Source organism: Euleptes europaea, chromosome 18 (assembly GCF_029931775.1).
Source record: "Euleptes europaea isolate rEulEur1 chromosome 18, rEulEur1.hap1, whole genome shotgun sequence".
Classification (NCBI taxonomy): domain Eukaryota; kingdom Metazoa; phylum Chordata; class Lepidosauria; order Squamata; family Sphaerodactylidae; genus Euleptes; species Euleptes europaea.
In genome coordinates, this window is record NC_079329.1 from 34900037 (window position 1) to 34918626 (window position 18590).

Sequence of the window (18590 nt, forward strand, 5' to 3'; positions counted from 1 at the left end):
TCTGGACAGTGGATGCAGGATTCAGAGTTTACTATTATTGTTCCCTTCCCTCAATTATCACGCCTGCAGTGAAGAGATTGCCCGTTTTGCTGTTTCCGGTATCAAATGACCCCCACCCCCACCCCATCCCGCCAAGCAGCAGCAGTTCTTCGGATTTGTGTGACGATCCCCTCTCTCCCTATCGTCTCTCCCCGCCCACCCCCATGCTTTCTTCTGAGCATGCCCAGTAGGAATGGTTCATAATTATATCAATCCACCTAAAGGGAAAAAAAGAAGGATCTCAACTGATCCAGCTCCCCAGCTCCAGGGTCCTTCGGTTGGCTGGAACAAGTAGGTAGGTGTGTGTATGTGCATAAGTGTGTGTGTGTGTGTGTGTAAGAGAGAGAGAGAGAGCTTGCATGTGTGTGTGTGTACACACTATGACGTGTAGTTGAGTGTGTAGCTATACAGCAAAAGGGAGGGCCCAGTTCTGCAACCAGTCCCCCCGACATCCTGCTTGCTTTCTTTTCCAGGGACCCTGGCAAAGGACCACCAGCATCACTTCTCCACGGAGAGACTGGTGTCTGCTGTTACTTCTAGAAGGGCAATTTAAATACTCAGTTATTCTTTTGTGTGCAGAGTAACCCGGCTCCCGCGTCATAGGATGATGCAACATCTGCAGAAGCGTTGTCTGCTGCCCCCCACAGATGGCGGTGGGGTCACAGGGGCGAAGTAGGCGTGGACTTTAATATTGGGTAGGTGAGTCTGAAAAGACAAACACATAGTAATTTTGTTTGTTTGTTTAGAGGAACACCCAGAAAACTTGCAATGATGAGCACAAAAAGAGTTGGATGAGCGTAGAGGAGAGTTGGGAATCAGAAAATGATAGGCCCCACCCACTGTTTCCATAAGCCTTCTTAGCCCCATCTTTGAGGGCAAAAGACATGTGAGCTTCTGGTTGCTTCCACACAGAAATTATTCTCTGTGTAGCTCTTGTTCCTGCTGTGAATGCAGAGACATGCAAAGTAGCAACAGAGAGTACATACGGCAGTTTTTCCCTCTCTTTCCCTGACTTGGCCTCTGAGGCTATCATTCCCCTCCCCTTACTGTAGGACTTGGGAATTGCTAGATCGCTATTGTGTTATCACATTATAACAATCTACTACCACAATCTAATTGTTTCCAGGTGTTTTTTAAAAAAAGAATGTATCTAGATCTGTTTATTGCAGAGTTATAAAGATTGCTCTCTTTAAGTATTTGAAGGGCTGTCACTTAGAGGAGGGCAGGGAGCTGTTCCTGTTGGCAGCAGAGGATAGGACTTGCAATAATGGGTTTAAATTGCAGGCAGAGAGGTTACCGGCTGGATATTAGGAAAAAGTTTTTTAAAGTAAGAGATGTTTGACAGTGGAATCAGCTACCTAAGGAGGCGGTGAGCTCCCCCTCACTAGCAGTCTTTAAGCAGAGGCTGGACAAGCACTTGTCAGGGATGCTCTAGGCTGATCTTGCATTGAGCAGGGGGTTGGACTAGATGGCCTGTATGGCCCCTTCCAACTCTTTCTATGAAATGTGCAGTCTGCTTCTTTCCCCTTGTAATTGCACAACGAAAAGGGCTAAAGTGTAGTGGATTGTGGCAATAGCTCATTATGACATTGTTGCGATATAGCAATTATAGCAATTCCCAACTTAAAAAAAAACTTTAAAAGGGAATGTCAGCTGCAAGTGTTGACACAAGGATAATGGTGATGATGGGGGAGGGACCTGCAAAAATACATACTTTCCTAACCAAAGGGTGGAGAGGTGCTGTGACGCTCCCTGAATTCTGCATCCAAGTCAGTCTTTAAATGGATCAGGAGATGTGGCACCCTCGATCTCTACGCATGCTCAGTAGCATTAACTACTTCCAAAAAGCAGCAACCATGGAAATGCTACAGGCATTCCCCAGCCCGGAAGGTGAGACTCTATGGTCCACCTGATGGTCCCTACCCATGGACTGAAGACCACTGTCCCAGTCAGTTACTTTATAAGAGGACAGGTGAAACTGCAAGGAACTACCACAATATCCATGTATTTTTAAATACGCATAATTTTACCCTGAGTCTCTTGATTCCTGCCCGTGTGATCTGTTGACAATCATACAGTTCTATCCTCTCCAGGCTGTGGCAGCTCTTGAGATGTTCCAAGGAGGCATCTGTGATCAGAGGGCAGTTGTCCAGCTCGATCACCTCCAGGCGGTCATGAGCACAAGCACCGTTGCCGAGGTGGCGAATCCCATCATCGGTGATTAGCTCACAGTGTGATAAACTCTGCCACCACAAAGGAAAAACAACACAATCAGGAAGGGGAGTGAGCTAGCGACATTGACTAAGTCTTCTGCACAGCTGCGCAAGGTGACTGAGGCCATTTCGGTCGAGTAGGGTGGAGCTTAAAAATACACCTACAGGAACCCCCAGCTGTCATGTCCCGTCAAGAATTTTTTTGACAACCTTTGCTACTGTTGGGTTACTCTATTTCAAGGGCTCTGTCTGCTAAGCAGATGACACAGAGACAGGCTCCTCTGCCAACAGGTTCCACTACTCCCTTCTCTTAACCTGCAGCTTCGTTTTGTGTGTCATACAGACCCCAGGGCTTCTCAATTAATGTATCCTCCTCCCTCTCCAAAATCAGCACCGGCTTGCCCATTTTGTGTGGGCAAATGGCCAATCTTCTTGTAACATACCCAACCCATGCTACTCTTTCCTTCAGCACTGCGCTCTTCCGCTATTTTCATCTCTGCATTACTGGGGCTGTAGTACCACCAACTAGCTCCACTATGAGAGCCGGCGTGGTGTGGCGGTTAAGAGCTCTAATCTGAAGAACTGGGTTCGATTCTCCACTCCTCCACATGAAGCCTGCTGGGTGACCTTGGGCCAGTCACAGTTCTCTCAGAATCTCTCTCAGGCAATGGCAACTACCTTCGAAAGTCCCTTTAGCTCTTTCCACTACCAGCTCTACTTAGCATCTCGGCAAAGCTTTACACGTGTACAATGCAATTCACATGCAACTTTATATTGGAAATCCTTGCAGCAAACCTGTAAGAGAGATCAATAACCTTCTATCCACACTGCAGATTGGTGGGGGGGGGGGCGCTAAAGCCAAGGAATGGTAGCTTGCGTAAGTATACCTAGTGATGTTATGGTTGGGGGAAGATTTGTACTGGGGGCCTTTGGTGAAGAGAATGAACCACAATTATGCTGCACTTGGTCTAAGCAGGCTTGGCTGGGCTTCCTGATTAACAAAGCTGCTGTAACTTTCACACCCCCACCTGGCTCCTACCTGACAGAAAGACCTACCTCATGGGATTGGTATGAAGGAGGGTGAGCCAAGACTGAGGCTGAGTGACTCCTCGCACATCAGAAGAGTGATGTGTGCATTACTTAGGTATGCTGATTTACAGCAGAGGAACCACCTCATTTTTCTTCTCCAATCTTTCAAGTTCCTTAAAAATCCAATGGACAAAACTGTTAAAACATGACAGGGATGTGCAAGTAAGCCCCTCCAAGACTCACCAAAACCTGGAGCCGGGGACAGTGAATAGAGAGTTGGATTAACGTGCTGTCTGTTATCTGGAAAAGACAATGACAACAAAGACACATGTGAGGATGGGTGCGCCGGGCCCTGGGGAAGTCCCAGAAGAGACCACTTTGCGCAATCTTTTTTGAAGCAAGAGTACATACAGTCGCTTGAACACAGATTAGTTGGGTTTTAACTGTTAAACAGATCCTGACTATACACTACTATTTTACGAACTGGGATTCCCATTTTTCAGTCATTGTTTGTTTGAGTTTTTTAATGAGAGTATCATAGTTTATCTGGTTGAGACTATGTAAGTTTGGGGAAATATTAACCCCTAGATATTTCCAGGATATGGGATTCCATTTAAATCGGTATTTTGCTTTAATATAATCTGTTTTCTGTGCTACCTTCAGTGGTATTAGTTCTGATTTGGCATAATTTATCTGGAAGCCTGATAGTTCTCCATGTTTGTAAAATGTTCATTATAATTGGGATAGTAGATGTACAAGGATATGTAAAGGATTATATCATCTGCAAACAGACTAATTTTGTGGTGCAATCCATTCATTTTTATGCCAGTAATGTCTGCATTATAACGTATGGCTTCTGCTGGTGGTTCTATTGATAAAGCAAATAGCAAGGGAGATAGAGGACAGCCTTGCTGAATTCCTCTCTGTATTTCTATCTCTAGATCTAAAATTATACACTTCAACTTGAGCTGTTGGTGAGTTGTACATAGCAGTGATTGCTCGGAGGAAGCCCTCCCCAAAACCCATATGAGATAAATAAGAATGTAAGAAGACTCCCTCTAAGAGATCAAACGCTTGGGATTCATATTTTTAAAAGTCTGAAGACAAAACCCATGCAGCTTTAAATCATGGCAAGAATCCTCAGGAAGGCCTGCCTGCTCCTGCCACTTCCCTTCCTTCGGCTTGCCCTCGGGGTGAGAACAAACGCAGGTACTGCTTGTCTTAGTCATATAGTGTTTCCCGGTCTTGAGATGGTTCAGCATAAGGCTGAGAACCAGTAAGCTAGACTGCTCCACCCTTGACAAGTGTTTGGAAGGCCTTTCTAGAAATTATGGAAACACATCACTAACACCAAAAAGCAGTAGCCCCACACCACCGCCTCTCCTAGCAACGAGGAGTACAAAGGAATACGTGCCCTGATAGCATTGCACCAAGAATTCCTTCTGCCCCACAAGCAGCAGTTGAGGAAACCCTCAATGAAATGATGTCAGATGACACATTTTTAATTTTACTACACATGTCAGCAGCCGTCGTTCATCTCCAATAAAATCATTATCTGTAAGACTTGACAGTTAAAAAGAAGAAGAAGAGGTAACTAAATGGAATTCACGGAGTGTACCTACTCCTACCTCACAATGTTAGAGCTACAAGAACTTCATGGACAACTTTTTCCTGAGTGATCAAGACCTTGGGGACGTGGCCTTTATGAAAGTGCCCCCCCCCACCCCGCGTGTGGGGAAATGCGCACACTTTCTTTTTACCTTTCACTAGATTTATCAGCAATTGGCTATTCATCTACCATTTTAAACTTTAAAAAACGGGGGAAATGAAATTTAATTTTTTCTTGACACTATGAAGAGAAAAGTTGCCACATCTCTCATGCAACTGACCAATCTACTTGAACGCAAAAAACGCAGTATCCACTTCTCAGAAAGCGTCTTTAGCTGTTTTATCCAGGGAGTGATATATTTATTTTGTGGACTATGTGAGCTAGGGAGTCTACCTGCTCTGGACAAAATGGGCATTTACGCTCTTTGTGATAATTTTATAGTATAGGCCTTGGCTGAGTCTCAGGCATTACATCTCGCCAATATGAAAGTTTGTCTAAATTTATGGATTTCTAACCAGCAGAAATAGTCTGGCAAGGAGAAAGTTCTGTTAAAGGGTATCTGGAAGAAGCGAGGTGAACATTTACAATTTGCATCCTTAAACACCTAAGGACCAATCCTCATTTAAGATATTATTTTGTAATTGTTTACAGCTTGCTTCCTGAATACTATTCCTTGAAGGTTTCAGTAGCTTTATCAGAAGGGAAAATCTTTAACCTACTAGTCCTTGTGGAAACAGAAATATCTGAGTTTAACAATTGAAACCTATCAGGAGCTGTTGATGGCTCAAAGAGGGAGTACGGAAGGGAACCTTGAATACTTACCAAGAAGGTCCTTTCTTCTCTGAAGTAGAAGAGCATCTTGAACCTTGGGTGATTCTTGTTCATTGCTTGGGGAGGCAGGAACTAAAATTCTACTTCCTGTCTCCTGGGTGGGAATGCCCTAAGCTTCCAGTTCTGCTTACAACGAACTAATGGAGACAGGTATAACAATCACAACATATACATACTACTGAACAATGTAGTGGTTTAATCAAACATGAACCTTGTAAACAGAAAGAACAACTGTTAATAACATTGAGACCAAGAGGGAGTAAGTCTTGGGTTCAATTTGGACATGCTGTAGTGTGTTGAGTGTTCTTACAGCTTCTTAACTGACGTTGCAGGTATGAGGCTCTGCCACCCTTGATGAAGACTGACAATCTTCGGGTGGGCAAGAGGCCCTTCCACTTCAGAGCAGAAAGGACCTTCTTGGTAAGTATTCAAGGATCCTTTGTCACTCTGAAGGAAGGGCATCTTGAAGCTTGGGATGTCCAAGAGCCATGAGTATTCGGGTGAGATTAGTCTTCATCTTCCTCCACCACATGGTGTAACACTCATCTACCAAAGGCCACATCAGCTGAAGCTTGGGCGTTGATGCGGTAATGCCTGATTAAGGTGGACACGGTTGACCAGGTGGCGGCTTTACAAATATCCTCAACAGACGCTTGTTTGTCAAATGCGGCCGAGGTAGCTGCGCTGCGTAAGGAATGAGCAGTGATGCTCAGTGCCGCCCTGGACGTCCTGTTGCCCGTTGGTTCTGCAAGCCTCCGCAACGCACAGTCTGATGGTGTTGCTCAGTGCCGCCCTGGATGTCCTGTTGCCCTTGTTGGGCGAAGAGATGGATATGAATAGAAAGTCTGACTTCCTCACAGTAGCCATCCTTCTCATGTAGATTCTGAGTGCCCTACGGAGATCGAGGGAATGCCATTGTTTTTCCCTGGAATTAGCCGGATTGGAACAGGAGGATGGGAGATGCAGCTCCTGTTGCCCAGTGAAACTGGGTACTGATTTTTTGGGACAAAGGTGGGGTCAGGTCTCAGAACCACCTTGTCCCTGTGGAATACACATAGGCCCTTGCAGATGGAAAGGGCCCCCAGCTCAGAAACCCATCTGGCCGAGGTGATGGCCATTAAAGACAAGGTCTTCATCCTGAGGAATCTTAGGGGGACTTCCCTAAGAGGCTCGAATGGCAGTTTGGTAAGTGCCGTTAAGACTGTATTGAGGCTCCACGTAGGGAATCGATGAGCCACGGGTGGATTAGTGTCAGATAGGACTTCTGACAGCTCCGTCCTCAAACAAGATGGTTCCCCCGCAAACAAAATGGAGTTCTCCGTACACTCCTCCCCCCCCCCCCGTTTTGCACACGAGCTCTGGCCAAAGATTTACAATTGTATTGGGACCCGCCCGTGTAAATCTTCGATCTGATATTGGGTCCCGCGCACAAAGCCGAGAGCGCGGCCATCTCCTCCACTGATTGTTCATGATTGTTTCTGTTTCAGTTTTACTTAAGTCGTTACCAGCAGGAAACGACTACATTCTCTCTTTGTTCCTGTAGCCCTATAAATGTATCCCCACTCCCCCTGTCATGTATTCCAATCTTGCGTGTCTCTTACTGAAATCACTGACTTCTGAAATAAATCTTTGAATCGCTGCTCTGCCTGGATTGAAAGTCTATTGCCTGAAATGCTGTGAATTTGCTGAAGCCTGACAATTAGATTGGGCCACTCCTTTTATGAATGCTTTGATATTTGAGTGTGTAGACAGGGGCACCCCTTCTATGGTTGGGCAGACTATAGCTATGGCCGCCACCTACTTGTGCAGGGTAGAGGCTCTGAGCCCTTGTCGAGCTCCATCCTGTAGGAATGATAGTAGTTGATGAAGAGGCTGGGCATGCCACCTTTCACCTACACCATAGACCAAAGGGTATACCCGTAGATCCTTCTGGTAGATGGGCGTCTGGCTTCGAGGATGGTGTTAACCACCTCCATTAGAAGCCGGCTCTTTTCAATCTCCAGGCGGCTAGTCTGAGCCAGCCGGGATCCGGATGTAATACTGGGCCCTGGTGAAGGAGGTCTTGAGAGACAAGGAGACGCCACGGACACCCCACGGGCATCTCTAGAAGGGCTGGGTACCACGGTCTGAGTGACCAGTCTGGTGCTATGAGGATTACGTCTGCCTTTTCGGTCCCGATCTTCCTGATGACCTTCGGAAGGATGGGAAATGGAGGGAAGGCATAGAGCATCCCCTGAGGGCAGGGGGACAGTAGGGTATCTATGCTCTCTGCACTCAGATGGAAGTATTGAGAAAAGTATCGTGGGAGCTGTTTGTTGTGGTGAGAAATGAACAGGTCCACAGTTGGTAAGCTTATTCGATAGACCAGGGCCTGGAACACTGTCTGGATGAGAGACCACTCTCCCTCCTCTATGGAACGTCGGCTCAGCCAGTCCGCTTGTGTGTTTAACACTCCTTGGATATGTTCCACACGGATGGAGATCAGATGACTCTCCGCCCACTTGATCTTCTCCGTTTCCCGGTGCAGTGCTGGCGACCTGGACCTGCCCTGTTTGCTGATGTGGGCTTTGGTCGCCACGCTGTCCGTGCGAACCAGAATACGCTTGCCCTTCAGAACATGCTGGAATTTCAACAATGCCATCCAAACCGCTCATAACTCTAGCAGGTTGATGTGGAGCTGCTGTTCGGCTGGATTCCATAGTCCTTGAGCCAGAAGGCCTGAAGTGGTGGCGCCCCATCCAGAGAGGCATGCATCCGTGAAGAGTTGAATAGGCTCTTCTTGTATGTACTGGAGGCCTACTGATAAGTTGAACGTATTGGCCCACCAGGAAAGGCTCCGACCTGTGGGGAGAGTGGAATGACTTTGTCTACTTTGAGAAGGATGGATGTCTGGTCAAATTAGATTCTGCAGGGGTCAGGCATGGAAACGGGCCCACAAAACGATGCCTAGACAAGAAATCATCAATCCCTACAGTCTCGTAAGTGCCATGAGGTTGTTTCTGTGAGACCTTTCCCTTGATAAGAACAGCCTGTTGGCCACAGAGTCGATCGTTACCCCGAGGTGCTGAATGAGCTGTTGGGGTACGAGGGAGCTTTTGTTTCTGTTCACCATGAATCCGTAACGTTCCAAGGAGTCGATGACTCTTGTCGTGTGTATGGTGGACAGGCGAGACGAGGGTGCGCATATGAGTAGGTCATCGAAGTAAGGGTGAATCTGGATCCCTTCCCTCCTCAGTGATGCGATCAAGGTGATCAGAACCTTGGAAAAAACCCTTGGTGCCGATGAGAGTCCGAAGGGCAGGGCTCAGAACTGCATGTGAAGGTTCGTGTAGGTGAATCGAAGAAAATGCAGATGTGACTTGTTAATAGGCACATGTAGGTAAGCCTTGGTGAGGTCTATGGAAGTCATGTGAGTGCCTGGTAGGAGGGCCTCGACTATAGACCGTAGGGTCTCCATCCTGAAGCATTTTTTCTGAATGAACTTGTTTACGAACTTCAAGTTGAGTATGGCCCTCCAGTTTCCATTCTTCTTGGGGACCGTAAAGAAGATGGAATAAACTCCAGTATAGAGCTCCTCTGTTGGGACAGGCTCGATGGCTCCGATCTGAAGGAGATGGTTTATGGCTTCCATGGTCCTTAGCTGCTTTGCCTTGTGCCTTGTTGTTGGTGATGCTACTAGTCGGTCTGGTGGCTTGCGAATGAATTTGATAAAGTAGCCCTTTTGTATGAGCTGAAGGACCCAGGCATTTGGATGAGACAGGGGGGGTTACCGCACTTGTATTCCCAGCGATGTATTAAGAGTTTGAAAACGTTATAAAAAATACTGTTCGCACTTTGTTTGGCCCCTTTAGCTGTGAAGACGTCTTCCAACCATTTATAAGCAGTGGTATCCAAAAACCCTTTTAAAGTGATGTTTTTTATAACATTTTCAAACTCAATACATCGCTGGGAATACAAAGTGAGGTAACAGCCAGGGTCCACTGTGGGAGAAACTGTTGTAATTGTCCTCCCACGGCATTCTGGCGTCACTGTTCACTGTTTTTGGCAAACCTATCTGCCCGGTTTCCTCTGAAGGGCTGTTGTTATTGCTGCTGCTGAGGGGCACGGTAGAAGTGGTTGAACCATTGAAAGGAGCCCCTTGAAGAGGACCATGAGGGTTGTCTTTGGTCCTGTCGAAATCTCTGTAGGGTGTGAAATGACTGAAAGGGCTGGTATGACTGGTTAGGTTTGTTGTCCTTTCTGTTTCTAGGCATAGTGCGTGTCTTGTCTTTGGTTTCGCCAAACAGTTTCCCTCCTTTAAAGGGATAGGCCATCAGTAAGGTCTCAGATTTATACTCCACCTGCCAGGCTCTGAGCCATAGGGCCCTTCTGATGGCAATGTTAGAAGCTACAGATAGTGCGGAGTAAATGAGGCCATCTAGTGATGCATCTGCTAGGAAGGCAGAGGCCTTTTGTATTCTGGACAAGTCCTCGACAACTTTTCTGTCCGCATCTGGAAGTAGCTGAATGACTTCCTTAGTCCAGGTCAGCGAAGCCCTGGCTATGATGGCCGCTGAAGAGTTAGCTTGAATGGCCAGTGAGGAGGCTTCATGTACTTTCCTAGACAAAAAAATCGGCTTTCTTGTCTAACTGGTCTCGTATGGAACCTACGCTGTCCTCTGACAGAGTGTCAGATGACTGCAAGGCTGTGATCAGGGCATCTACCACCGGAAGCTCTAGTATATCCATGGCATACGGTGCCATTTCATACAGCCTTTTAATGTTGGAGGGGAACTACTGGTTAAAGATGGGGTTATCCCACTCTGATCTAATCACCTTCTCAAAATACTCTGGAAGGGGCATCTTTTTAATTTGAGGCTCTCATAGGGGGAAGTACTCTTTGACTCCCTTACGCCTAGACTTAGGCTTGGTCTCCTCTGTGCTCTCAGGCTCATCTGATAGATCTAATGCAAAGAGAGCCTTGGCAAGAAGCGATTGATGGCCCTCGGGTGCAAAAAGCCTGGGTTGCTGTTGCTGCACCTGAGGTAACTCTTCATTAGAATTAAATTCCCCTTCTTCCCTTTCATCCAATCCTGAACCCAGAACGCTGGAAGAACAGTCATCCCTAATGTTATGGTCACTGGGATTGTAAATGCACTTCACTGCAGCTTTGGTGGGCCAGGGGCTTATGCACACTCTCTGACTACTGCAGGGATCCATTTGAATGGAGTCCGTGTGAGTCAATGAAGGGGAGGGAAGGTCGGTAAGGGTTAAAGCTTTGAGAAGAATGCTGACACACCAGGGCTTGAAGCACCTGGAAGTGTTCTCTAAAGGTGGAACTAATCACGTCTGCCACCCGCTCCTCTGGCAGCATTTGGGCCCTGCACCCTCCGACAAGGGGGGGGGGTACTTTACCCATCGGAGGCTTCTCTGTTGGTGGGGAAGAATGGTGACCGGTGTTGAAACAGCAGCAGTGCGGCTTGCTTTAGTGGAAGTGGCGGCGGGAGTCGTTTTGCCACCGAACTTCCTTTTCACGCTTTTTTTTTTTTTTTGCCTGTTTTGGCTTTTGCTGCGGCATCCTTTGTCTTCCTGGGTTCCTTGTCCGAGAGACTGCTGGAGCGACTCGCAGAGGGAACCAGGTTGCCCAATCTTTTCAGGGCTGTATCAAGGTCTGCCTCTGATAATAGTTCTTCTTCCTCTCCTCAACTGAGGCTGGTGGCCATTTTAGGGTCCGCAGCTCTATCCGATGCAGTAGCCATTTTTTACTCCCGAGAGAGGCACCGGGGAGAAGATGGAGAAGACAAGAGACGGTACCAGTACAGAAGAGGACGTAGTAGATAACATAAATAGAGGGTTAGCGTAGGAAAAATAAATAGAGGGTTAGAGTAGGAAAGACAGCTAAACTAGAGCTACTGGCTATGTTAAATAAGAGGAGGTCGTCTGCGACAGTGCTCTCCCCAGCAAGGCAGGAACAGAACTGGGAGCTTAGGGCAATTCCCGCCCAGGAGACAGGAAATAGAATTTTAGTTCCTGCCTCCCCAAAGCAATGGACGAGAATCACCCAAGCTTCAAGATGCCCTTCCTTCAGAGCCGGAAATTTAATTTCTTTTTTAACGTAACAGGAGCAGCCTAAAAGCGGAAAGTGCGACTAATAGACTTCCGGATTCCGTGTTCTGGAATGTACAGAAAGAACTTGCAAGCAGATACTTTTCCTAGCAACTTATGGCAGTGCTGGAATACCTTTGGGCCAAGCTTGTCCTCTGTTTTTACCACACTGACATTCCTCATTTTTTAAAAAAGGCACAATTACCTGAACGCATTCTTCCAGATCCATTTTTTCTAGCTCGTGACAATTCTGGAAATAAAAAACAACAACAGAGAGAGAACTAAGCATTTACTATGTTTTTAGAAGCATAGGCTATTCATGTTCTTCTTTGCTCAACCCAAGGTTCAGTCCTCCCCTCAAAGCAATTACCCTATTGAAAACTCCTTGATAAATTAAGCTGACACAAGAACATTAAACTTTCTTTTTCGGATCAGAAACAGGAATGCAAAAGATCAGACTCCCATGGTGCACTGGACACTCTGAAGACAAATCCATTCTGGCCTGCGTGAGTAGAGCTAACTGTGTGCTACATAACCTGCCCTTCTGCCCAGTTTGGAGCAAGAGCAACCCCATTTCTGCAATTAGAATAGACTAAGTTTGTTCATGCAAAGGTATTGACTGGAATAGATTATTTTGCTCCCACGAGTTCAGGTTTTTTTTGGGGGGAGGGGGATCTTTTGGTACTCAATGAGGGTATGGAAGTGGGGGTTAAAAAATAAGGCCGAGGCTGATGGTGCAAAGTAGGTAAAAGTACATTTTATTGAGTGAGTTAAGTGCCGTCAAGTCGCTTTCGACTCATGGCGACCCTATGAATGAAAGTCCTCCAAAATGTCCTATCTTTGACAGCCTTGCTCAGATCTTGCAAATTGAAGGCTGTGGCTTCCTTTATTGAGTCAATCCATCTCTTGTTGGGTCTTCCTCTTTTCCTGCTGCCCTCAACTCTTCCTAGCATGACTGTCTTTTCCAGTGACTCTTGTCGTCTCATGACGTGACCAAAATATGACAGCCTCAGTTTAGTCATTTTAGCTTCTAGGGTCAGTTCAGGCTTGATTTGATCTATAACCCACTGATTTGTTTTTTTGGCAGTCCATGGAATCCGTAACACTCTCTCTCTTCACTGTCCAACTTTCACACCCATACATAGTAATAGGGAATACGATGGCATGCATTAATCTAGTCTTGGTGGCCAGTGACACATCCTTACACTTCAAAATATTTTCTAGCTCCTTCATGGCTGCCCTTCCCAGTCTCAATCTCCTTCTGATTTCTTGGCTGCAGTCTCCCTTTTGGTTGATGGTGGAGCCAAGGAATAGAAAGTCTTGAACAATTTCAATGTCCTCATTGTCAACCTTAAAGTTGTATAATTCTCCTGTAGTCATTACTTTTGTTTTCTTGATGTTCAGCTGTAGTCCTGCTTTGGCACTTTCTTTTTTAACTTTTAGCAGTAGTCGTTTCAAATCTTCACTGTTTTCTGCCAATAATGTAGTGTCATCAGCATATCTCAAATTATTAATGTTCCTCCCTCCAATTTTCACTCCACCTTTATCTAAATCTAATCCAGCTTTCCTAATTATATGTTCTGCATATAGATTGAAGAGATAGGGAGATAAAATACATCCTTGTCTGACACCTTTGCCAATTGGAAACCATTCCGTTTCTCCATATTCTGTTCTAACTGTGGCCTCTTATCCAGAGTACAGGTTGAGCATCAAAACGATCAGATGTAGTGGCACATTTCCTTTAAAACCAGTCATAGCTTTTCATGATCCACACAGTCAAAAGCTTTGCTGTAATCTATGAAACAGAAGCTGATTTTCTTCTGAAATTCTCTCGTATGCTCTAGTAACCAGCGTATATTTGCAATATGATCTCTAGCGCCTCTCCCTTTTCTGAAACCAGCTTGAACATCAGGCATTGCTCGTTCCATATATGGTAACAGCCTTTGCTGTAAGATTTTGAGCATCACTTTACTTGCGTGAGAAATTAATGCGATGGTCCGATAGTTGCTGCAATCTTTGATGTCTCCTTTCTTGGGAATTGGAATGTAAATGGATCGTTTCCAGTCTGTGGGCCATTGTTTTGTTTTCCATATCTGTTGGCATATTCTTGTCAAGATTTTGATGGACTTCGTTTCTGTGGCTTGGAATAGCTCTACTGATATCCCATCTGCTCCTGGTGATTTTTTTCTCCCGATTGCTCTCAATGCAGCTTTCACTTCACTTTCTAAAACTGTAGGTTCTTCTTCAAAAGATTCTTCTTGGAAAGAATCTTTTATCCTTTCATCTCTTCTGTATAGTTCTTCAGTGTATTGTTCCCACCTTTTCTTTATTTTGTCCTGTTCAGTTAATTATTTCCATGCTGATCTTTCAGCATGCCTAACCGTGCTTTAAATTTCCCTTTGATTTCTTGGATCTTGTGGAACAGATCTCTTGTTCTTCCTTTTTTGTTGTTCTCTTCTATTTTTTTACACTGGTTATTATAATAGGTCTCTTTGTCTCTACGTGTGAGTCGCTGGAACGTTGCACTTAGACTTTTGATTCTATTTCTATCACCTTCTACTTTTGCTTCTCGTCTATCTCTGGCAATTTTAAGAGTTTCCTCAGACATCCATCGAGGTTTTTCTTTTCTTTTGGCTACAGGAATAGTCTTTGCACATTCTTCCTTGATAATATCTCTAGTTACCCCCCATAGTTCTTCAGGTTTACATTCACTTGAACTCAGTAATGCAAATCTGTTCTTTACATGGTCTTTAAACTCTTCCGGAATATTGTTTAGATTGTATTTTGGTGCTATGAATGTTTTGGTATTTTTCTTAAGCTTTATCTTGATATTCAATATTAACAATTCATGATCTGTACCGCAGTCGGCTCCTGGTCTTGTTTTGGCCAAGAGAATAGAGCTTCTCCATCTTCTGCTTCCAATTATATAATCTATTTGATTTCTATACTGGCCGTCTGGTGATGTCCATGTATACAATCGTCTATTTGGTTGCCTGAAACATGTGTTTGCAGTGAACAGGTTGTTGTCTTCACAGAATTCTACGAGGCGTTCTCCTGCTTCATTCCGTGCTCCTAGCCCAAATCTGCTAACATTTGATTCTGCTCTGCTTCCTACTTTTGCGTTCCAATCACCTATGATTATCAGCATATCTTGTTTAGGTGTGTGATCAATTTCTTCCTGAACACTGGTATAAAAGCTTTCAATTTCTTCCTCATCAGCATCTGTAGTTGGGGCATAAACTTGAATGATGCTTATGTTGATAGGCTTTCCCTGAAGTCTGATTGATATTATTCAGTCAGACTTTGCATTATAGCTCCTGACTGCCTTTGCTACATCTTGCCTCACTATTAAAGCAACTCCGTTTTTTCTCTTTTTGTCATTCCCTGAATAAAACACTTTGTAATTTTCTGATTGAAAATGTCCTAAACCAGTCCACTTTAATTCACTTACTCCCAGGACTGAAATGTCCATACGTTCCATTTCTTGTTTAACAATTTCAAGCTTACCCTGATTCATGCTTCTCACATTCCATGTTCCTATCATATGCGTCGAACAGCTTCGGACTTTCCTTTTGCATCTATTCATGTCAACCACTGAACGTCCTTTCGGCTTTAGTCCAATCGCATCATTAAGAACAGCGCTACTCGTACTTGTCCTCTGCTCTACCCCAGTAGCAGATTGAGTGCCATCCGACCTGGGGGTCCCATCTTCCAGCACTTTATCTTTTTTTCATTTTGGATTGTCCCATCATAGGGTTTTCAAGGTAAAGGTTGGTCAGAAGTGGTTTACCAGTGCCTTCTTCTGCGCAGTACTAACCATGGTTAGCCGTAGTGGCACTGCCGCTGTCTACAAAAGATCTTCCGCCAGTGTCACCTTCCACTACTGCTGCTGCCCAGTAGCTAACTTTCAGGGATTCCTCTGCCCCCATCCCCATTGGAACTGCCTGTTCTTTTCTGCGGATGTGGCCATTGATCCCTTAAGAGGGTGGATGCATCTTCATCTGGTGTCTCAGCTGTGACCATTCCGTCTTGAGTGACTCTGCTAGGAGTTTAGTCTCTTGATAGAGTCTAGACCCCTTATGGTATTGCTCTCAGCTTCCCTGACACACACAAAAGGCTTCTTCAGGAGAGTTTTACAGTGGTTTTTCTACTGCAAGACTCTCCTGAAGAAGCCTTTTGGGTGAAATGCATAGGGAATTGTAACCTAATAATAAAATATACTTTTACCTTCTTTGCACCATCAGCCTTGCCCTTTTTTAATCTCCTGTGACTGGTTTGGCCTTTTTTATTTCTCCTTGGTATGGAAGTGGGACAGTTCTACAGACTGTGGACCAGGGTGCTGTAGGAAATAGCTACCATGTGCAGAGATGAAGGAAAAGGCACTTGGAGGATCTAAAACCCCACCTCTTAACCAACAGAAAAGGTAAGTCTGCCTGGCCTTCCAATGACCCCACCCCAAACCAAACTTCTGATATGTACCAGACCATGGGCTTGTGATCACCTCTTCAGCCAGCTGCTTGGCTTGGATGCCTTGCTGAAATTGGCATAGTCTCCTTCCCTTTCCATTCCCCTGGCCACTCAAACTAAACTATCAATGCCCCTGGCCAATCAGGGCCTCCCTCAGGGAACTTTGCTCTCATCCCCCGTTTTCTCGCCTGCACTCCATTCCCCAACCTGGAAAACTGCTGCTGTCACTCACTCAATGCTTGTAGGATTCACAACACACTGGGCCCCATGCCCACCCCCCAACAAACTGTGGGATTTCATGCTTACTTCAGTTCCACCCCTCACCCCACAGATCCTGAGCAGGAGCAGGTTTTTTAAAGCCGCATTTGTAAGAAAAAGCCCCTGCTGCTGTATCCGAATTTTCTTGTCTCCCAGTACTGTCTGAGACAGGCAGCCTCAGTTGTCCCACTTAATGTCAATGCACCCCCTGTATCTGGCCGGTCAGCCCATACCACTTTTATTATATGCGGACGATGCGGTTTTGTTGGCGACATCAGAAGTGGGGCTGAGGTCCACTATCAATCTCTTCTTGGAACATTGTGATCAAGAAGCACTCATTGTGAATTACGCCAAGTGCTTCGCTTTTCTGCCACCAAGAGGCTCCCAGTTTTTCAAGGTCAAAAACGGACAACTCAAATGGGTTTCCACCTTGTGCTACTTGGGCATTGTCTTCAGTTACAAACTATCTTGGTCTGCCCACCTGGACCATGTGAATAAGACAGCAAGATCCACCACTGTAATGGTAGAGAGGTTTTTTCAAACCAAGGGGGCCAAGCACATCCCGTCTGCCATTGATGTCTTTAACGCGAAGGTGGTTTCCCAGATTCTGTATGGAGCAGACATTTGGATTTCCGGCGTGGATGAGAAGCTAGACTGCCTTTTGAACAATTTTCTCAGGAGAATTACTGGAACTCCGAGGTGTGTTGCTGGGCCTGCCCTCCGTATGGAATTGGCCCAACCCTCGCTTGAGGCGCGTGCGTGGAGGAGAGCAATTAAGCTTAGGTTTAAGTTGCCGGACGACAATCTCCCATCCCAGGTGGGGTTTCTCCATCTCACACTTAAGGACCTGGCCCCCAACCCCTGGCTGAATCTGTTAGCGGAAAAACTAAAAGTACTGGGACTCCCAATCTCTATTCCCTCTGACAACCTGGTTCCATCTCATTTAGCGGCAATCTTGAAGAGATTGAAGAAGTTAGATTGGGCCAGTACGGTTGGGAGGGCCAGAAATACTTGCTCCGGTCTGGTCTTGGGACTCCCCCCACCAGAGAAGCTTCCAAAGTTCCGCTCTACGGTTTCAAACTTCTCACATCGTCGGGCTCTCCTTTTAGCTCGTTTAAATGCCTTTCCATCTATGGTCATGTTGGGCAGATATACCGGGATACCTTTTCCAGACCGTCTCTGCTCATGTAACACGGGCGAAATCGAAACGTTGGACCATTTGATGCTCCGCTGTCCTCGCTGGTCTCAAGATAGAGATGCTCTTATTGCTCCAATCCTCACCAGCTTGAACCTCCCTCTACATGCCTGGGTGTTGCCTTTTTTGCTTGGCGACTCAACTAATGGTGCAGCCACATCGAATGTTGCCTGCTTTTTGGCCAGAGTGGCTGCTCTTAAGAAGAAAGAACTCTCAACGCCTACCTCTGGCAACTTTTAGTCAGTTTGCTCCGCCCCCAGTTTATTTTAGTTAGGAATTTTACCTATTGGGCTGAGGCCTAATTTTTAGCATTGTTAACTTAAGATTGTATTATACTATGTATTATGCTTCCCATCCCCCCTCGTCTTCCCCTCCCTTTCTTTCTTCCTCCCTTGGTCCATAGACCTAATAATAAATTATTAATTTCTGATAAACTAATGTCAATGCTGGCCCTGGTATTTGCCACATCAGAAAGCAAAAGCATGTAGTCATGGCCTGAGCACACACTGGCGAGTACCCAGGAAGTAAACCGTGGAGTCAGACGCTTACCCGAGCCAGAGTGGTAAAGCCCACATCTGTGAGCTGAGAGCATCGGGCCACTTCCAATATTCTGCACAGAAAATAAAATATGGTAAATACGGCCAACTTTTGATGCTTTGTAGAGCCCATTTCTGAAATCCCACAAACATGGTGCATTCTGTACATGCATCGGGATGATGCTTCGCTTGTTGGTGCCAGGTAGTTATTTCTCGCCTGCTGTATCTCCTGAGCTCACTTTGGCTAACAGCAATCCCACCATACTCATACAGAATGGATAAACAATGACCAGCAACCCACCCGGACACCAGACATGTCTTTATTTTAA

At 45.7% G+C, this 18590-nt stretch overlaps 1 protein-coding gene across 1 annotated transcript in view; it reads right to left on the minus strand.

The window, feature by feature from the left end:
* Nucleotides 1–502: 502 nt before the first annotated feature.
* Nucleotides 503–18590, minus strand: part of FBXL20 (F-box and leucine rich repeat protein 20) — a 103053-nt gene continuing 84965 nt past the window's right edge. The window contains exons 11-15 of the mRNA XM_056863125.1: nt 18275–18335; nt 12011–12055; nt 3525–3581; nt 2070–2282; nt 503–744 (exon numbers count right to left, since the gene is read on the minus strand). Of these exons, the coding sequence (XP_056719103.1) occupies nt 637–744; nt 2070–2282; nt 3525–3581; nt 12011–12055; nt 18275–18335 (484 nt within the window). The 3' untranslated portion in view covers nt 503–636. The remainder of the gene's footprint in view (nt 745–2069; nt 2283–3524; nt 3582–12010; nt 12056–18274; nt 18336–18590) is intronic.